The sequence below is a fragment of the Medicago truncatula genome, chromosome 3, assembly GCF_003473485.1.
Source record: "Medicago truncatula cultivar Jemalong A17 chromosome 3, MtrunA17r5.0-ANR, whole genome shotgun sequence".
Classification (NCBI taxonomy): domain Eukaryota; kingdom Viridiplantae; phylum Streptophyta; class Magnoliopsida; order Fabales; family Fabaceae; genus Medicago; species Medicago truncatula.
Window position 1 is genome coordinate 36,594,152 of NC_053044.1, and position 21,434 is coordinate 36,615,585.

General features: G+C 32.0%; 2 protein-coding genes across 3 annotated transcripts; both read left to right on the forward strand.

Annotated features, from left to right (window-relative positions):
* The first annotated feature begins 5,827 nt into the window (after nucleotides 1-5,827).
* On the forward strand, nucleotides 5,828-9,731 carry LOC11422215 (auxin response factor 17). 2 transcript variants are annotated; one of them, XR_005645184.1, is made up of 4 exons: nucleotides 5,828-7,068; nucleotides 7,989-8,732; nucleotides 9,288-9,379; nucleotides 9,523-9,704. XR_005645184.1 is itself a non-coding variant. In XM_039831448.1 (3 exons), the coding sequence occupies exons 1-2, from the start codon at nucleotides 5,992-5,994 to the stop codon at nucleotides 8,691-8,693; spliced, it is 1,782 nt and encodes a 593-aa protein (XP_039687382.1). In that variant the 5' UTR covers nucleotides 5,828-5,991; the 3' UTR covers nucleotides 8,694-8,732; nucleotides 9,523-9,731. The 2 variants fall into 2 exon arrangements, 1 of the variants encoding a protein (XP_039687382.1); XM_039831448.1 differs by lacking the exon at nucleotides 9,288-9,379 and having other exon boundaries at nucleotides 9,523-9,731.
* Nucleotides 9,732-20,478: 10,747 nt separating this feature from the next.
* On the forward strand, nucleotides 20,479-21,153 carry LOC112420219 (uncharacterized). Its single transcript, XM_024778950.1, has one exon. The coding sequence runs from the start codon at nucleotides 20,479-20,481 to the stop codon at nucleotides 21,151-21,153; it is 675 nt and encodes a 224-aa protein (XP_024634718.1).
* Nucleotides 21,154-21,434: the final 281 nt, after the last annotated feature.

Below are 21,434 nucleotides of genomic sequence, written 5' to 3' on the forward strand. Positions count from 1 at the left end.
AAAGCGCACTCCAGGTAAAGAAAAAGTGTGAACCTTGTTATGTTAATTTAAAATTTTGATGATAAAACTTCATTATGCATTGTCCTTTTGGAACAGTCCTTTTTGCAGCTATATGGTTTATGTGTTGGACTTTTGCAATGTGATCAAATATTTTGCGAGAATTTTTTAATGCAATACTGATTTGTTGAAATAATACTGATCAATTGTTATAATGCAGGCTCCATTATTTTTAAATGCGAAATGTATTTTTCTATGTTGTTCTAAAACACTTGTCACTATTTTTTGTTAATTACACGGTTTTAATTATTTTTCTTAGTTTTGATTGTTGATCTTCCGACTGTTGTCTTAGGGGTCTGATATCAAGAAAAGTGATCAAAGTTTTGTTGAAAAATAGGTTAAAGTTTGGTGGCCAGATGATAACATGTAAGTACATGGTTATTCATTTTGTTATATGAAGTGACTGGATATTTTACTTATGCATGGTCAGGGACTGGGTGTGTTGTATGCTATTAGGCTCAACTTGTAATTTGTACTTTTTGTAAACAAGTTGTTTGTGTGCCAAACAAATTGTTTACAAAAAGTACAAATTACAAGTTGAGCCTAATAGCATACAACACACTCAATCCCTAACCCTGCATAAGTAAAATTTTCCGTTACATCATATCACAAAATGAATAACCATGTACTTACATATTATCATATGGTCACCAAACTTTAACCCATTTTCCAACAAAACTTTGATCACTTTTCTTGATATCAGACCCTGAGACAACAGTCAGAAAATCAACAATCAAAACTAAGAAAAATAATTAAAATTGTGTAATAAACAATAAATGGTGAGAAGTGTTTTAGAACAACATATAAAAATTCAACTCGCATTTAAAAATAATGGAGTCTGCATTATAACAATTGATCGATATTATTTCAACAAATCAGTACTGCATTAAAAAATTCTCGCAAAATATTTGATCACATTGCAAAAGTCTAACACATAAACTATATAGCTGCAAAAAGGACAGTTCCAAAAGGACAATGTATAATGAAGTTTTATCATCAAAATTTTAAATTAACATAACAAGGTTCACACTTTTTATTTGCATGGAGTGCGCTTTCCTCTGCTAAGTGCTATTTTCATCGAAAATGAAGGATAATTTTATGTCACTTACTTTAAGATATTTTGCGGCTTTGTCTCAATAGTGCAACAGCTCTTTTCAACCTCGTTGTTCAAGGATAAATCAACCCTCCAGATCTTAATTATGATTACTCTCTGCACAAAGAGAACTCACCAAAACAACATAAAAATATTGTTTATTATGCTACTCGAAGTACCGAAATAAACTGGGAATATTTCTTTTCTTTCGTAAATATCATCCCTATAACTTAATATCTTTCAATTTTATGCATGTCTTCCATTGTATCCTTTAATACCATTCAAATGTTTTATTCTATGAGAAAAAGAAATCAACCCTCGGGTAGTGTATCATATTACATCAAACAAAATTGAATGAATATCTTAGAGAAAATTTATAAAGTGATTATATCAGAACGAGTGATTTGCTGAAATTTGGAAGGATACCAAAACACATCAAGCTAATATTTTGTGCACAGCATCGTGGATTATATGCTTATATTTACCTCCTAATTTTTTTTTTCCATTCATTTTGCTTATATTTACGGGGATGTCATACCTCAATTAATATTATGCCTCTTCCCATTCCCTTGATTCCACACGCCTGATTAAACATTCCCATGTCCTATGTTACTCAAAAAAAATTATTTACTGCGGTGACTATCATGTCTTGATTTTAATTTATTTTACCTTATTTTCATTCTTTTATTTAATCTATCTTAACTAAAATATCATGTTTTAGTCAAATATGTGATAAAAAAAATGGAGGACGTGACAATCACAACAAACAGATCAAGCAAATTGCAATATTAAAATCAAAACCCATATAAGAAAAATTTTCGAATTTCAATCCCAACAATTCTATCATCACTTTCAAACAACAAAAAACAATAAAATAGCAAAAAATCAAACCTCAAATAAAAATCAATTCTTTATCAGAATTTTCCAATACTCAGATAACAATAAGTTCATACAGTCTTCAATAACAACTTAATCATTATGATAATGAAAAAAAATCAATTAAAAATAAACAAATAAACAAAAAATAGTGAAAAAAATTGAATGTGGGAGAGCTATAGTAAAGTACCTTTGATGTGAAAAAAAGTAGAATCGATGTAACAATGAAGAGGTGATGAATTGACGATGTTGCTCAATGGGTGAAATCGAAGTTACATTGGCCGATAGCATTGGAGCTCGATGGGTTCGGCTGAGAAGTTGTGCTCGAAGGGTTTCACGGTGAAATCTGAGAAATAAAAGTCCTATGGTGATGATGGATTTCGCGAGACTGAGAAAGAGAAATAAGGGTTTATAGTGTTAATGGTGAAATCTGAGAAAGAGAAAGAAATATGAATTTGGGTGGATAAGTGTTTGGCGCTTATTGATTTTGGATCTTAATTTTTTTTTTCGGTGATGAGTTTATTATTTTTTGACACTTGAGTGTAGCTTAATTTTTATAAACACTTTTTAAATATTAATCTTTGGTAAAAAATATAAACACTTTTTAAATGGGATAAACCCACTTAATATATGTTGAAGTTAAAAATTTTCCATCCGTTCAAGTTTTTAAGTCAGGTGAATAGTTGTCCACTTAAAATCCATGTGTCAAGTATTTTTTTGCACTGGTGTGAAACAATAAAAGAATATGTGAAACAGGAAGCAACAAATAAACAATGAAAAATCATTTTATTTTGGACACAATACGACAAAATGAAAACCGAAAAGAATGTAAAGTGTTTAAGAGCATACTTATCGGTCGTGGCATTTGCAGTTTTAGCAACCTATGTCAGTATGGACACTCTAATTAATATTTTTTTTAGTTGCAAAATTTAACCACGACTCCATGCAAACATGAGTCCGGATTATTATAAAGTTTGGGTAAAAAAAATTTGCAACACATTTATAAGGATTTACATAAGAAATTACAAGCAAATAATAAAAAATTTAAATAAATTATCCAATTTATAGGGACTTATATAAGAAATTTAAGGGAATTTACATAAGAAATTGCAAAAAAAAATGAGACAGAGCCCGTGCAAGTGCCACTGCATGCGGAGCAACCGTGTCTTTCTCCTGTTTCTCTATTTTAGCCAATATTTTTTGATTTAAAATGATAAAAATTTAGAGTGTGTGATATCAACGGGACCCATTTAATTTTTTTAGATAAGTGGTATGGATATTTTAAAAATGTAGTTGAGTTGTTTAAATAATTAGAAATCGTAAAATAAAGTAAAATATTATGTGAGGTCCATTTATACCACCAAATTAGGTGGCATAGCTATGAGAAAAAAATTCACCACCAACTTAGGTGGCATAAATATAAGAAAAATTTAACTACCAATATTATAACTGGTATAAATATTTTCCAATTTATCCTTGAATTAAATTTCGTTCTATTTTCCAAATTTTTATATACTCATGGGTTCCTATTTATAATTGTTCTTCGCAATGATGACTACAAATCAGTAAAAGAGGGTTCCTTTGACGTTAGTGTTTGGTCGAGATCTACGTCTTTGGCTTAAGTGATAACCTAAAAACATGTTGACGTTCAAGTTATCATGTGTTTGAGGTGTGTGTTAGAGTTTAGAACGAAGCATATCTTAGGAGGTGGTGATGTGAGAATTAAAAATGTGATATCAGGTTTGTACTAACATCAAGTTATGTCGGAAACACCAAGAAGTTAAAATATGATTATTGTTTTAATAAATCAATTTTTTAAGGAGGGCACTTTTGTTGTTGTTTAAGTATATATACCCAATAAATATTATTTAAAAAAATGATATTCGTACTATCATGTTCTGACAACTTTTGAGACCACTTTCTCACATTATCATATTATGTTATTACTCTATTTTTCTCTTTCTCTCCATATTGTATTTGTCCTAAAATAATAGAGAGAGAAAGTTGTTTGAAAGTTATCACAAAATGAGTGTATAAATACTACTATCTTTTATCATTTTTTATGACTGTTGGTCTTGCTAACAACTGCTTTAAAGATATTGTATAAGGAATTCACACAAATAAATTTTGTTTTAGAAATACAAGTTATAAGTTAAACTACACGGTTTTTAATGTAAAAGTTAATATTTTTATGGGTAAACTGCACTTTCGTCTCCTAAATTTTAAAATGTTGCGATTTTGATCCCCTGTTAAAAAAATGGCTAAAGTGACCCCCCATGTTTAGGGAAATATGCTCTTTTGATCTCTATCATAAGAGAAATATGTTATTTTGATCCCTTTTCTTCCCAAAAAGTTTCGATTATTTCCCATGTTTTGGGACACGTGGCGTCTTCTCATCAATTTTGGGATGAAATAGGCCAAAATTGCTATTTTTTTAATAGGGAATGAAAATTGCAACATTTTAAAACTTACGGAACGAAAAGTACATTTTAGCCAATTTTTATATGTTTAAATAATATCCTAAGTGCAATTATTAGCATTTTCCTATTACTACTAAACATATTACATTCAAAGTCAAGTCGCTAAAAAATCAAACATTTAGTAAAATTAATCCATTTTTCACTAGAAACAAACATTGTGAAGCCAAAAGTAAACATGCTTTTATTCATGTTTTCCCCCACAAATTATTTCCAGTTATCACATAATTTTACAACATTATTATTTTTTTGATTATATAACTCTGAAAATTCCTAAATTTTTTTAATTACTCACCAAAGACAGAATGACGTTCTTCATCGAGTGACAGTAATAATAATATTCCCACAAAGAACATTCGCCACCAATAACGATTTGAATGTTTTGGAAATAAACAAACGCACCTTTAAATTACATCCAACCTTCACCAAATCTCATCACTATCAGTCCGTTTCCACCTTTTCACTCTGCCGCCTTTTCCGGAACGCGTACAACAGACATTTATTCCATCCATCCATCCATCCATCAATCATCCTCTATTCACTATTATCCCCTATGTCACACACACCCTATTATATCGTGAACCACCATTCATCAATCATCAACCGTCCATCCATTTATTTACTCTGAAACAAACAAAGTGCGACATATACGCCAGCCACTACAACAAACAAAATCATATCTTAACTGATTTGATTCTGTTGCGGTACTATTTGCAAGCATCACGCTGTTAATATTTTCAGACATAACACTGCATCAACAACTTCTTACTAGATCATCAATATTACACCTGCACCTACCTATTACTGTTTGTTACACTACTAGTACAAATTCAACACAACAAGTATTTTTCAGATCAGATTTCACAGTACACCCAACATTAATTCATTAATACTTTACTCTGAAAATACATATAATACAAATTTAGTTTAATTAATGCAATTGAAGAAGCATCTACTCATAAAATTTGTTCATGTTCATGACACACATTTTCTCCCTCCCCTAAAATGTAACTGAGTTAAATTAAATTAAAGCAAGTTGTATTAAATTGATAGACAAAAAAAGTTAAACGCGCAAAACCCAATGTTTACCCTTAATGAAAATGTTTGTCCGCCCATTACTCGTATCTTTGATAAACGTACCATACTTATTTAATCCACAGATAAAGTAGCATTATCATTATCTTTTGACATTAGCAATAAATATCATTTAATTTCGTAAGTAAAAGTTCTATGGGTTCTGTTTTGTCTGCATAGTAGGGGTAAAACCGTAATTGTAAAGCGAGTTGTTTGATTTCAATTCATTTTCCAGTCCAGACACAACAAACTTTAAATAGAAAAGAAAAGAGAAAGAAAAACGAAGAAGCCACACTCATTGTGTCACTCACTCTCTCTGAAAAACAAACACACAACAAACTCCTTCGATTCCGTTACATCTTATGTTCGAAAAACCCTAGTGAGAAACCCTCACTCATTTTCATTCAACCAATCATGAACCGCCAAGTACTACCACCGTCACCAAAAAACGCATCCTCACTCAACCCAAAACTCTGGCGAGCTATCGCCGGCGCCGCCGTGCAAATCCCTACCGTCAATTCTAGGGTTTACTACTTCCCTCAAGGTCACATGGACCAAGCTACTTCACTTCCGAACAATCTCTCACCTCTTCTTCTCTCTCGTCCCTACATTCTCTGCTCTGTCTCCGCCGTTCATTTCCTCGCCGATCCGAAAACCGACGAGGTTTTCGCTAAGCTTTTCCTTCAACCGTTGAATGATTTCACCGTTAATTTTCCACGGATTCCGGTGATTGAAGCTGACGACGGTGAGAGGATTTCTTCGTTTGCGAAGATTCTTACTCCGTCTGATGCGAACAACGGTGGTGGATTTTCTGTTCCGAGGTTTTGTGCTGATTCGATTTTTCCTCCGTTGGATTATAGTATGGATCCTCCGTTGCAGAATCTGTTGATTACTGATGTTCATGGTTTGACTTGGGAGTTTCGTCACATTTACCGTGGAACGCCGCGCCGGCATTTGTTGACCACCGGTTGGAGTAAGTTTGTGAACGCTAAGAAGCTTGTTGCTGGTGATTCGGTTGTTTTTATGAAGAATACTAGAGGTGCAATGTTCATCGGAATCCGTCGTGCTGTTCGATTCGTTCCAAATCGAACTAGTTCCGGTGTTTGCTCCGATGTGTCGAGATTGTGTCTTCCGATCTGTGGAGTGAGAAGTAGGGTGGATGATGAAGAGAAGCTGGTGGAAGAGAAGGCATTTTCGAGGCACGGGAAGGGGAAGTTGTCTCCGGTGGCAGTTGCGGAGGCGGCGGAAATGGCGGCTCAGGGGATGGGGTTTGAAGTGGTGTATTATCCGAGAGCAGGGTGGTCGGATTTTGTGTTGAAAGCGGAGGTTGTGGATGCGGCGATGAGTGTTACTTGGTGTCCTGGAATGAGAATCAAAATGGCTGTTGAGACTGATGATTCTTCCAGGACTACTTGGTTTCAGGGTGTAGTGTCTCAGGTCTCTGTTCCTGATCATGGTGCTTGGAGAGGTTCACCTTGGCGTATGCTTCATGTATGGTTCATCCTTTCTTTTGAATCATCATTTGATATGATTATTATGTTATTATATATGAATAATTTGGTCACATTGATAAGGAAACATGCATTTTATCTAGTTGTAATGAAGTTTGACTGAGAATGCTTTTCTGGATTATGATCTTTTTTTTCCACTTAATAATGTTGCTTTCAAAATGGAATGTAGCCAATCAAATATATATTCAATTTATTAGCTAAAATAGATTAAATATGAGCATGGAAGAGTTACTGTGGCATGTGTTTTTAAGGAAAAATCATTTTGCAAGGTTTAATGTAGTTTATAGATAGCATTTTAGCTAATATGTTTGCACGAAGAGGTTGAAATGGGTAAGGAACAGTATGATAATAGTGTTTATCCTCTGTTTGAAGGTAATGTATATGTCTACCATGTTAACATTTGATTTGTTGTTCAGTTGCTTTTGTTATGGTGCTTGAATTTCTACATTTTTGTCTAAATGTTTTTACCCTGCTTTGTTGAATTCAGGAGATTTGGTTGGGTTGGAACTTAGAACATAGAAGTGATTTTAGGATTTGTAAAATTTTGTGAAACCAATGGATACCGTTATTGGGGCTTATGAGGTTGTAAGAGTAAAGCTCTGTGTCTCTTAATCTCAGTTTTGCTTTCCTCCCTTGTTTTTTTGTTTCCTTTTTTTGAAATCTGGATTGCAAGCTTTTTTTTATTATTACATTTAGAAATATAATATATTTCTTTCATGAATTTTATCTTTCACGTACAAATTACTTCAATTTTAGTGCAATGCTTTTTCTATATCTGACTTGGTTGTCTCTCTTACTGCTTTTAATTTCTTATGTCTGATTCTCTGTATCATTTCTGTGGTGACGGAATATTTTTTACATTGAAAGAAACTGAAATTGGCCATTTATTATTTCTGATAGATTACATGGGACGAACCTGAAGTGTTGCAAACTTCCAAGTGGGTCAGCCCTTGGCAGGTGGAACTTCTTTCTACTACACCTTCCCTTCATACCCCCTTTCCCCCATTGAAAAGGACTAGAGGGGTATCTGGGGTGTTAACTGATGGAGATGGAGACCCCTTTTCTATCACAGGGTTCACTAATTCAACAACGGGACAATTGAATCAACCATTGTTGAGTTACAGTACTTTTCCTGCTGGCATGCAGGGAGCCAGGCATGATCTATTTTCCGTTTCAAGTTTTTCCAACTTTCCAGGTGATAACTTCCGTCTTTGTATGGGTAACTCCTTTGGCAGCAACACAGTGCCGGGGTTGAAATCTTTTTCAACGGATCTAAACGTTGGCAGTTCTCAATCTGGTGATTTTTCACCAGAGAGCCAGAGTAGTTTGCCTTCCTTTGGCACAGATTTTGTTCGGAACTACAACTGCAACTCAATGAAACCCGGGCCTATAACGTTTCAGCTATTTGGTGCAGTCATTCAGACAGAACAGCCTGTTGAAAGTGGTTCACATGGTACTGTTAGCACAGGAGATGACAGCAGTAAGGGCTGCAACGAAACTGAAGGCATTAACAACCCTCTTGAGGATTCGACTTACTCAAAATTGCTTGACAGGCTTGATGGCCAGTGCCAAATAGCCTCAACAGTTGAGGCGTGCTATCTGTGAAATTAGTTGTGACTGTCATGCACATAAGTAGCTGTACAGGTATGCTTATATCTTAGTGAATCAAAGTTCTCCATAGGGATAAAATAAATCAAATTATAAAATCAGATATTGACGCGTTGTTGAAATTTTTTTACTGAAAAAATAGTTTGTGTTAGCTCAATGGTATTTATAGCTGTCTTATTGGAATGTATGGCATGTTTTAGGGTTTGTTCTAATCAAGTGATGGGTAAATTTGTTTGTGCGTATATTCTCACAAGTGGATTAATTGATAACATAGGTCTGGTTTTTTCCTTGAGTTTTATATGGTCATGATATATGATGCCTGTTTCTGTTGCAAACCAAAATCACAGAGCAAAAACACTCCTCGGAAAATATTGACAGAAAGTAGAGAAAAAGGGCAGAATGAATATTGATGATAAAAAGTAAATGAAAATGCAGAGGGATGAATATCCCTGTTACCCCATAACAGAAAATCAATACTCGTATGATGATCTCATGATTCCCTTATAACAGTATTCTCATGTAAATAGGACTGCTCTTTTTGTAACTATTCTAATACAAGAAAATAAATGGATGTTTATTTTGATTGTTCAGAACTTTATTGGGGAAGAAAAAAGATGCAGCTTCTCATGGCATGAAGTTCAATGGATAAAAAAAAACGGGAATTTGTGACTCTCCCATCTGAAGTGAGTGTGTCTTTATATCATTGAACATCTTATACTTGTTTGCATGATTTGTAGTTTGGTTTAAAGGCACTCCACATGTGACTAAGATAGTAAAATCCATGTTCAATTAATTTTGTTGCTTACTTTGGGTGCTTTCCATGCAGGTACTTCTCCACGCAGACAGGACCATCTTTTGACCTTGCAATATGCTGGTTTTTTTATTGTTTGTCTTATTGAAACCTGGAACAATGAAACTAAGTTTGTAATATTTGTTAAAGACGTATGCGATGTTAATTTTTGACATTTTTAATATTTCCTAGAGTACAATGGTTGGTTAGTAACTCAATATTGGATTTATATAGAAAATTTTGTAGATTGCTGTTTAGTATTCTAAATTATAAACACATATCGCTTTTAGAGGTGTCAAAATGGGCCGGCCATAATGGGATTTAGGCTTTATATTGATGTTATTGATAAATGGACTTGGAAACTTGATCCTTTTGAAGGGTACTTTGTCAAAGGAAGTCCAGTAAGTGGACGGTGAGATTGGACGCCCCAAATTAGTTTGTTCTTGGGCAGATTGTAGAGTGTTGTTCTCTTGATGGTTAACATTTTTTTTCGAAGTTAACGTTGTTGAAAAATGGACTTGGAAACTTGATTTTTTGAAGGGTACTGTCACGAAGGAGTCTATCATATGTTGAATCATGGGGTCTACATTCATCCTTCATCAATATTCATCAACAAAACCCATGAAAAAACGATACCCATAATCACTCATTGTTCAAACAAAAATCATTTCTAATCCAATCTCAATCCAAACCTCTATTTCCAACAACAACATCAACAATTTCTTCATGATCAATAATAATTGCAACATCAACAACCTTCATCAATATAAATCCAGAAAAACCCATAAAATAAACAATGAATAAAAAACGATGAATTCAACGAATTTAGGTTTTGCAATTCAACGAATCTGGGTTTTGGAATTCAACGAATTTTGCAAAACGGATTAAACGATGAATTTTGCATTTTGAATATGGGTTTTGCAATTTCGAATTTCAGATTGCAAAAACGATGAATTTCTATTTGAGTTCTTGTTGTAAATTTCGAATCAGAGTTCTTGTTTGTGAATTTCAGATTGCAAAACGATGAATCTGGGTTTTGCAATTTCGAATCTTGTCTGAAAGTGATGAATTCCTAAATCTATCTTCTTCCTTCTTCAAATTCGGGTACTAAGAGGGAAAAATTCAATTGAGGTTGTTGTTGATGTTTCTGGGCTGAGATTTGTTGTATTTGGAATGTTTGAGGTCTCTGGGTGGTTTGAGAAAATTGAAATAGACAGAGGAGGAAGAGGAGTATGAACCATAAAGGTTGGGATTTGATTTTACTCATGTTTATGAATTCATGTTGTAGTTAAGAATGGTGTAGTAGAGGCTTTGTCATCACACACTTGATCTCATCACAAAATGGATTGGGGTTTCAAAATTGGGAATTAGGGAACTAAGATTAACATAGTGGAGAAAGAAATGATTTTTTAATTTATTAATGATTTAAAGATTGATGGATTAGAAATAATAAAATTGGATTTAATTTTTCATTTTTTCTGGATTTTTTTGTATGGATTTTTATGATGAAGATGATGAAATTTGATGGATGATGAAGAAGAAGAAAGTAAATAAATTAGGTGTGGGAGATACACTATAAAATTTTATAGACCTCCGTAATACAACGATATCTTTTTTTAGGGATTAAATTTGAGTGAATCATCAACTTCGTCCCTGAATTTTCACGGCTCGGTCAAATTCATCCCTCAATTATGCGAAATATCAATTTAATCCCTGAATTTGTTAAATGTCAATCAAGTTAGTCCTTCTATTCAAACGGAGCGTTAATGGAGCTGACGTGACCGTTAACCTCTCACATGTCAGACGCCACGTAGACACGGACTAATTTGGCCGATAATAACAAACATTTCAAAGGACTAAACTGATTGATTTGCAGAAAATGTTTCGGCTTTCTTCCCAAACGACTTTTTCTTCCCCAACGACTCTTTCTTCCCCAATTGTATAAAATTGGAACCCTGATTGCACAAGCAATCTGCACTCCAAAATCACAAAGATTTCCTCCAGTAATAATAAGTGGTCCAAATCTTCCCCAATTCAAAAAACTTCAAACCCTAACTTTTTGCATTGAATTTGAATGTCAAAATCCTTAAAATTTCTTGAAGCAAAACTATTGAAATTGGATCTGAAATGATGGGGGGGTGGGAATATGGGAAAAAACAGTTATGAAAGTCGAGCTTCATCTTCAAACTCCAAGTTTAATGGTGATGTGAGAGTGCTTGAATGTTGGTGTCCTAGAATTTGTGTTGTTAGAAAATCCAATATTGTAAAAATTCTATGAAGGCCATTCTATGCTTGCCCTCTGCCAAAGGTTTGTTTAACTATTAAACATGTGATGTCATCTTGGTTTGAACAACACATGACTGATTTTGAAAAGAGGTTGAAGATGATTGAGGAATGTAACCTTTCTGTAATAATATTTTCATCAAATTAGTCCCTAAATTATTTCTCTATATATCAAATAGATTCATATGTTATTTTAAAAACCATCAAATAAGCCCCTGAATTGTTTAATCAGATATCAAATTGATCCGTGAAGCATATGTGTACAAAATAAACTAAAAAAGCCAGAACAATCAAATTGAAACTGAAACGGACAAAAAAAGGGTGAATACGAACACAGAAACTTGATAAACTAGAGGAAAGGTGTTACCTTTAACCACAGTCGAACACAGAAACTTCAAAAACGTGAGAATCGCTGGAGATGATGATGATTTTGGAGAGGTGAGAATGGAGAAAGTTTTAGCGGGAATGAGAAGGGTCAGAGACGTTTTTTATGTTTATGAGTGAAATGTGAGGAAGGAGGTATGGGTAATATAGGGGCAAAATTGGAATAACATAAAAAAATTGAAAAGTGAAAAGTGGAATTTTTCCACTTCCATCAAATTAGTCCTTGAACACGTGGCTTCCTTTTTGCCACGTGTACAAGACAGCGCAACATGCTGGGCGACAGATCGGCATGGCTAACGGATCACTTGACGGAGGGACCTTTTTGATGGACGTCTGACAAATTTAGGGACTAAGTTGATATTTCGCATAATTGAGGGATGATTTTGGCCGACCCGTAAAAATTCAAGGACTAATTTGATGGTTCACTCAATTAAAATTATCAAAATTGGACCAAATTGAATAAAAAGAAATAAGTTAAGGGACGTGTTTGAAAAAGTTAAAACCAAATTGAATAAAAGAAATAAATTAAGGGATCGGTAGATCAATTAAGTCAATATTTTAACTTCTGACTCGTTGTTATGTTATGAGGATGTAGGAAAAAGGAAAGTGTTAATCATTTGATTTTTAAGTTTAGCTTATTTGACTGAACGTTCTCATGTGGTTGGGTTCTCGATAAACTAAAACCGTCTTATGAGTTGATTTTGTTGTTGTTATTGGAGTAACTCATCCGTTTGTCATGGTTATTCTACATCTTGATCTTCTTCCTTGTTATTACGCTTTCTGAATTTCTATGTATCTAGAGCTTTTGTTTATCTCCATTAGAAATATCTTGTGCTTGATTGGTTTTTTTTTATATATTTCATTTGACTTTTTAAAAAAACTAATAAATCGAACACAATTTACCACATTTTTTTAAGAGCAATGCTATATATCAAGAAAGATTTTATTAAGAAAATTTCAAGAATTACATGGCAGAATAATCACCCTTAGATTTTATCAAGAAATAGTCCTGAAATTAATGTTAGCCAATAAAATTTCAGTCTGGCCGGAAATCATGGGGTGGTGGGTGTTATGTATTTTTTTTTTTATGAAAGATTAATAAATGAGATTGAAATCTAAAGGTGATTATTGTGCCATGTCATTCTTGAATCTTTCTTATAAAATCATTCTTGATATCTAGCATTTTCCTTTTTTTAAAGTTGTTAATCACAACTTTTAGATCCTCAAATATAAAACAATGTTATAGACTATTTTAAATGACAAGATATATAATCTCATGAAAGATACTCTCTTAAAGTAAGTAGTCGTCCAAATCCTAAATCGAGTAGTATGAAGAAAAAAAGTAGAGTGTTTTTATAATAAATATGGAGATTTAATTGGAGCTTTTTACGCCACACTATCTCTAGCCTTGTGTACTGGGGCTTGGACAGTTGTGTGTCATGATGCAATTTTTTCATGCATAAATTGTAATTGAGAGACTTTGTAATTTTGTGATTTTGTCCAATAAATTGCAATTGTGCGAGAGTTTTGGGATTTTTCAATTTTATCCGTGCATAAATTGTATGAGTTTGCAATTTAGTCCATAAAAAAAGTAGATTGAGTCATAACATTAGTGTTGACATTGTGAAGGTAGGTATGCATTGTCGAACCACAATAAATTTGTGAGTTGATTTTTTTTGGTGCTGGTTGGCTTTTTGCCACCGCAAAAGTGAGTTAATTTTATGAGTAAATTACACTCATTTTTCCTTAAAGAGGTTTGAATTACACTTCCCTTATTTCTTATGTTAAAATATACATTCTTCTCTCTGAAAAGTAAATTTGATATTCCCCTCCCTTATGAGATGTTTGAATTTCAATTCTCTCCCTTAATAATTAAGTATACACTACACTTGAATCTATTTTATTATAAATAAATATTTTTATAATATATACTAATTTTGAATCACGATTTAAAAAACATAAATTTGTTTTTTTACAAATTAAATTTATAATTTGGAGTATAAAATTCACATTTAAATAAGCATTACTTAATTGACTTTAGTTATTTTAATTTTATTTTAGGTTGTTTTATATTTTATAATAGGGTTTAAAACTACAAGTTAATTAAATTGTGAATAAAAAATAGCGAAAAATATGTATTCAAATTTTTATTATATTTAAATGAACCTCTAATACTATTTTTTTTCAAAGTGTGTTAGACAATTTTTTTTTTTTTGCTATATTATTAGAATTTAAAAAAAATATCGAGGGAGTAAAGAGTAGATTTTAATTTAATATAAGAGGAGAGGGGAATGTAATTCAAGCTACTCTCAAGGGAGTAGAGTGAAATATTTTTTAAAATGTTTTGAATAAAAGTGGAGAAAAGTGTATATTTTAACATAAGAGGGGAGGGAAGTGTAATTCAAGCATCTTTGAGAAGAGGAGAGTGTAATTTACTCTAATTTTATTTTGTTTCTTTTGTGGATTTCCCAACAACACTAGCATCATGAGATTTCTTTCGATTCTAGTTTTTTATTTCATTTTGTAAAAAAAAAAGTTTTTTATTTCATTATTATATTTGCATCTCTCTTATCTCATTCCACCTTTCTCTCAAATCAAATCTCTATTTCATTTATATCTTTATATATCTTTCGTCTCTCTCCTAAGTCAAATTTTGAGTTATGTTTTGTCTTTTCCTTTTATCTTTTCTTATCGATTTATTATTTACCGAAAACATAATACCTGTTTTAATTTGATTTATTTTTTCAGAAACTGTTGTGATGAAAAAACAATTAGTACAGGATAAACTCTAATATGGTCGATGGAACAGGCACACACTTACGTTCTCCATATACATGATTTCTTTAGAGCATAAAATTCATATGATTTTTTTAATCCGGCATAATTTAAGTTGTTTTAACTTTTAAGGAAGCAGAAAAGAAGATATCTCTCACTCTTCTAATTATTATTCTTACGAATTACTATTGAATTCTTTCGAATCTTATAAGTTCATAAAATATTTTATAACTTTAAAAACGTGTGATATAAATCCAATATAATCTTTTTTTTTTTTTAGTAATAAATCCAATATAATCTTAAAATGTAAAAAAATCTTTTTCAAAAAATCTTAAATGTCGATGTAATCGTCTATTACTATCTTCGTGACTTTTTCTCTATCAAAATATTGGTCTTCATATTTTAGCAAACTTACAAAAAATTGTTTTCCTTTTTAAAAGCCGAACTTCTTTGTCCTCTACTTTCACATTTATTGCAATTTTGGTCTCAATATGTGTTGTTTTCCCTCGAAATGATTTTTAACAGTAAAAAATGTGATTTATTTCCACGTGTTGAAAATGAAGACAAGATATCATTTTTTGTGCCAAAACTCACCTTTTTAGGTTTCAAAATTCACCATTTTTAGGGCAAAAAACAATGAGGTGATTCATGTTTTTTTTTATTACAGTTGATCCATGTTTCTGTTTGTTTCTTGTAAACGAAATGGAAAATGATCATTGAAATTAAAAAATGTTAATGGAAAACATTCGATCTAATAATTTTGATATTTTTATCGGTTTAATTATGACTACTTGCTCATGTGATTTGTTTTATTTTAACTATTGATGTTACAAAATTAAATTTGGGTTTAAAACTTTTGTGTCACAATGCTATTTTTATAACAAAGTTAAATTTTAACTATAAAGTACCGAGAACAATAATTAAATTTTATCGATCAACAAAAACTAATTAGAGCTTGAACAAATTAAACATAAAGGGAAAAAATCATAAATCAATTTTGATTATAGAATTATATAATTCTTACCTTTGTTTTTGTTTTGAAGGGTTTACATAATTGTTAAATCGAGATAAATTACGTAGAAATTAAAAATATATTATATGAAAGTTTATCCATATTATATAATTTAAATAAATATATTTATTTAATGCTATTTTTTATTAAAGTACATAAATTATCGTTTTAATATATTTTAAGAAATCATAAACTTTAAAACAGTAGTATATATAATTGGGATAATGGTTATTTTGGTCCTTAATTGATGTGGTCGGCGACGGCGGTTATGGGAGGAGTCTTTCTCACGGCGGCGACTACGGGAGGATTTTCCACGACGGCTTCGATTCCCATTATCTTATTAAACTCTTTCTTCGATAAACGTCTAGGCTTCTTGATTCGATGAGACAACACATATATGCGATGTCGTGCAATACCATTTTCAGATTGTCAGGGTCAATGTTTTCTTCGTCATTTTGGCCATGATTGGGCCACTCGACGTTAACGATATCTTCAAGATCCATCGGTGTGCAGGTTGAGATCAGTTGCATGAAGGAAGATGAAAGAGAAAGAGTAAGTTTTGTTTTTATTGAATTCGTAATCTCTATCAATTATTTGTGGGTAACAGTCACTTTGATCCTGTTGAAGGTGATCCTAGTGTTGAATGTGTAACAAGTAGTCAAATGTATTAAAATATCAAAATATTTCTTTATTGTGCACGTTGTTAATTTATTTTAATTATAGTATTTTTTAAGTTTATTTGAACTTCTATTTTTTATGGTTGAAATTAATCTTTATTTATACTACGCCTTCAACATGAAACTCAAGTGGTGGCAGAGGATCTAAATCCTTGTATTATGCTCGTTCTCAGCGGCCAATTTCATATGCATGCTTTGGTCATCTTAATATTAGCGAACAATATATTTTTTTTTTTCCTTTTCAATTCTTATCGCTTTTTTCTACACAACAATATCTTTTTATCCAATTTTGTTCAATATTTGGTATTCACTGTATTATTTTTGTACACCTTGTTGGATTGCCATGAGGAATTAAAATTCTTAATGAAGGTATAATTTCATGTTATTTTGTTTCTCAAAGTAATTGAACCCAAGAAATCAACAAATCTTGATCAACTACTACATAGAGGTAATTGAACCCAAGAAATCAACAAATTTAGATCAACTACTACATAGAGGTTTGTCAGCGTATACCCTGGAACTTTCTTTGTTAGAATAACGATAGGAGAAAAAAATGTCGAACTCGAGCTTGGATGGTTCGGCTCTAACCTTCAGACCATTCTCCAACTCAATGGAAAGCTCCATGAACATGGCCTCCCTTGCCTTAAAGACTATTATGACAAAAAAAAAATCTTGAATATTTTAAAAGATTGTGTAGGAATGTATCGACTTTCAAAAATTTTGCAAAAGATTTTTAAGATTTGGATGGATTTTAACTTATAGACTTTTAAGAATTGGAAATATTTGTGAGAATTCGTAAGATTTAAAATGCTTTGTCAAATTTTAGCAAAAATTCAAAATTACAAGAGTGAATAAATAAAGATATTAAAAATTCAAAGGTTTGCATGATATAAAAAATAAAATTGATACAATTTTTAAATTTACGATAACAATATTCATAAGATTGACTACTAATATAATGATAAAATCAAAACTTTTATTCCTTAAAAAAAACGTATCGATACTGATAGAATAAACATGTAAGTACCCAAAAAAAAAGGAATAAATATATGTAGTAACGTGATCTTGAGTTAAAAGAATAAATTAATGTGTTCAACGATAACTACTTCCTCGAGAAATAAAAAAGGAGTGAACCACAAAAATCTAGAAAAAAGATTAAAAAAAAAAAAAAGAAAGAAAAAAGAAACATGACATAATGACGAAAGAAAAAAAAAAACAGTGAAAGAGTTGTGTCCAAAAAAGTGAAAGAGGATGCCAACTAGGGATGACAATGGATAGGTAGGGTACTATATTACCCTTCTCCATACCCGCGTTTGTAAAAAATGTTCATACTTTCGTGGATAACAATTAACAATTTTAGTGTCTTTTTTCATACCCTATGGACACCTAAGTGTCCATACCCATACCCATTACCCGCACTTTAATTATAGGAAAATGTTACGTAGACACCCTTTATTTCCATACACCCTTGTACACCCCATGCACTAGGGAGAGAGAAGGAGGAGAGGAAAGAGAAAGTGTGTTTCTGAGGGATCCACGTGACTACGTGTCAAATTTTTGTGTGGGTGTCAAAGGGTGTATTGTCACCTAAGGGTGTCTATGTATCATAACTCTTAATTATAAAAAGACAATAAAAAACATCACAATTGAAATAAAACTATGATCCAATTTTTTTTAAAGCAACTCGTAAAATAGTAGAAATCATAATATTTAGCCAAATAAAAAAAATCCAAAATATTCCTCGAAAAGTTAAAATAAAAACATTAACAATACATATAAAAAAGTGCATACTAAAATAAACATCAAATTGATTTAAATCATAAATTTGTAGCTCTTGAGCTTATGAAGGTAAGGATGAAACGATTACCGTATTGATTTTTAGGTTTAGGTTTATGCTTAAATAGCTAAATAAATTAAATAATTGTACACCATAAATAGATAAAATATTTTTTATATTTTATAAATACGTATATGCAGGTTGCAGGGCTAGATAATATAGTGCCCTTACCCGCACTCATACTCATCTAAATTTATAGGTAATTACCCGAACCCAAGCTCATACCCATAAAAGCGGGGTTTTACCCTACCCATTACGGGTGCCTATCGGGCCTGGGTCCAATTGTCATGCCTAATGTCAACAGTAACATATACTACTATTTGGAGTAAAAAGAGTCTCAAGAAATCTCAATTCTTTGTATGATTTTTTAAGTTGTGAAAAATCTTAATTGAATAATTTTATTGGATTCTTTAAAAAATCTTGAAAATCCTAATTGAATACCACCGAAATTATTTCTAATCTTTTAAAATCTTGATTGAATACCTCGAAATTTTTTTATAACTAAAATATCTTTTAAAATCCTTCAATATCCCAATTCAATACACCCTTAAGCTAGCTCTTCTTAAAAACTTTATTTTTTCCATCGCAGTTTTCCTCAGGAATCACCAAATCGTCAACTTAGAAATAATAATAAAAAAATTATTAGTAGTAAATTAAAAGTACCAAAATTGCATAACATCTAAATATTCAACAATTATTACTTAGTATACTCTGGATAAATTCAAATGAAGCATCTACAAACAATAGAAGTTGGAATAATTAGACAACAATCACAACATCCACTCATCATTCTTAGGTATTGTTTGGATAAACAACATAATTCGTGGCTCATGAGTGCCTATCATGATAAGATGTATAAACTATTTCTTTAACAAAAGATAATATAAAGTTGAATTGTAATCTTATAAGTTATTTTCATAAAATATGTTGGAGTGCTTATGAAAATAAGCTAAAGATAGTTTATGAACTTGTCATAAATTATTTTCATAAGTTATCTTAAATTGTCTCATAAATGTTTATGTAAGTACAACAACAACAACCAAACTTTATCCCATTAAATGGGTCAGCAATATTTACGCAAGTAGATAAGCTCAAATAAATCAACCCAAACAGACCTTTAACTACGCATATTTTGACCAGGTTTTGACAAAGGGCATCAAAGTCAAAACAACAATATCAGGAATGTACAACAACATTTTTATTGTAGATGGTCATGAAACAAATGCATCAGATTTTGACTTAAATTTCAGCTTATCTAGATCCTAAACCGAAAAGGAGAAAAAAATTCAATTGATAACACGATAAACTCTGATAAGTTGACATTTAGTCATCTGAGTTTAACACAGAGACAATGTTAATGCCAAAAATAAATATATTTACGGTCATAGACCAACATCAACCTTACACTGACAGGTAGAGTTACATTATTCGCTAATGTCAGTAAAATCATCATCTCCTACCTCTTCTTTCTTGGTATGTTCATCACCCTTCGATATGACTCTACTTAGACTCGTCCTTTGTAAAAAAAATTCCCATATCATTTAGGAGAGCCCTTAACTTAAATTAAAACTTAATAAAAAGTCCAACATCTAAATGCAATCCTTTATCCATATCGTTCGTACTTTTCTCTAACTCTGATTGTAGTTCACCCAACAACACCGTGAGGCCTTCAAAAGTTTTTGTTCCCACATTTTTAGCTGTGAACACTTCAAAGCCTATCTTACCCACTTCTCCAATCTTCTCCAGCTCATTTAGCTCTCCCCACTTTTTTCTTAATATATTTGCATCAACCGCATTGGTCCTTTTTTAGCACCTTTGGTGACAACCATCTCCTTCTCTATATTTTGTAAATGAAACAGATTCCATTTTTCACTGAACTACACTTGTTATAAGCCTCTAATTTATCTAACTCCTACAAAATCTCGCATGTGTGACTATAAAAATTTCTCATATCATTCAAGAGAGCCCTTAACTTAAATTCAAACTTAATAAAAAGTCCAACATCTAAACGCATTCCTTTAACTATGTGTATTCATGCGACAAAGAACGCATTCCCTTATTTGCAAGATTTTGTTTCCGACAGGTGGGTGTGGTTGCCAGACCCTTTGGTGGGTTACTCTGTTCGTGGTTCATATCACATGCTGACTTCTAGCGACGTTCCTCTTAGGGATCCTGCATCATCTTTGATCTGGCATAGTCAGGTGCCGTTGAAGGTTTCCTTATTTGCTTGGAGGTTGCTTCGTGATAGATTGCCTACTAAAGCTAATTTGGTTCAAAGACGGGTGCTTGATTCAGAAGCTTCTTTGTGTGTCTCAGATTGTGGCATGAGTGAAACAGCGCAACATTTGTTTCTATCTTGTGATGCATTCTCATCTTTATGGCCTCTGGTGCGCAATTGGTTGGGAATTCTTGGTGTTGATACTAATGTGCTTCTTGATCATTTTCTTCAGTTTGTGAACTTGACAGGTGGAGGTAAAGCTGTTAGAGATTTTCTTCAGCTTATTTGGCTATTGTGCGTTTGGGTTTTATGGAACGAACGTAACAACAGGCTTTTCAATAATATTGTAACTTCTATTCCCAAGTTGTTAGATAAAGTTAAATATATGTCTTTAGCCTGGTTGAAAGTCAATAAGATTGTTTTTAGGTTTGGTTCAGATATGTGGTGTTTAAGTCCCTTACAATGCTTGGGCATCACGTAATGGTTTGTTTTGGTTGTTTGTATGACTCTATATTTGTAGAGTAGCTCTTTTGACACACCTTATGCCAGAAGAGTTGCTTTTGGTGATTAATATAATTCCATTTTTGATTGTTCAAAAAAAAAAGAACGCATTCCCTTATATTTAATTTATTGTTAAAAAAATTTATTTTTTTTATAAAGATTTTTACAATATACTACATATTTCTGCCTAATTTTATTAAAAAATACATAAGTTAACTTCAAAATATAGACAACAAATAATGATTGAAAATTTGATATAAA

Coding starts and splice junctions, on each gene's coding strand:
- LOC11422215 (XM_039831448.1), top strand. CDS start 5,992: ATGAACCGCCAAGTACTACCACCGTCACCAAAAAACGCATCCTCACTC. Junction 7,069..7,988: donor CACCTTGGCGTATGCTTCAT/GTATGGTTCATC, acceptor TATTTCTGATAG/ATTACATGGGACGAACCTGA.
- LOC112420219 (XM_024778950.1), top strand. CDS start 20,479: ATGTGTATTCATGCGACAAAGAACGCATTCCCTTATTTGCAAGATTTT.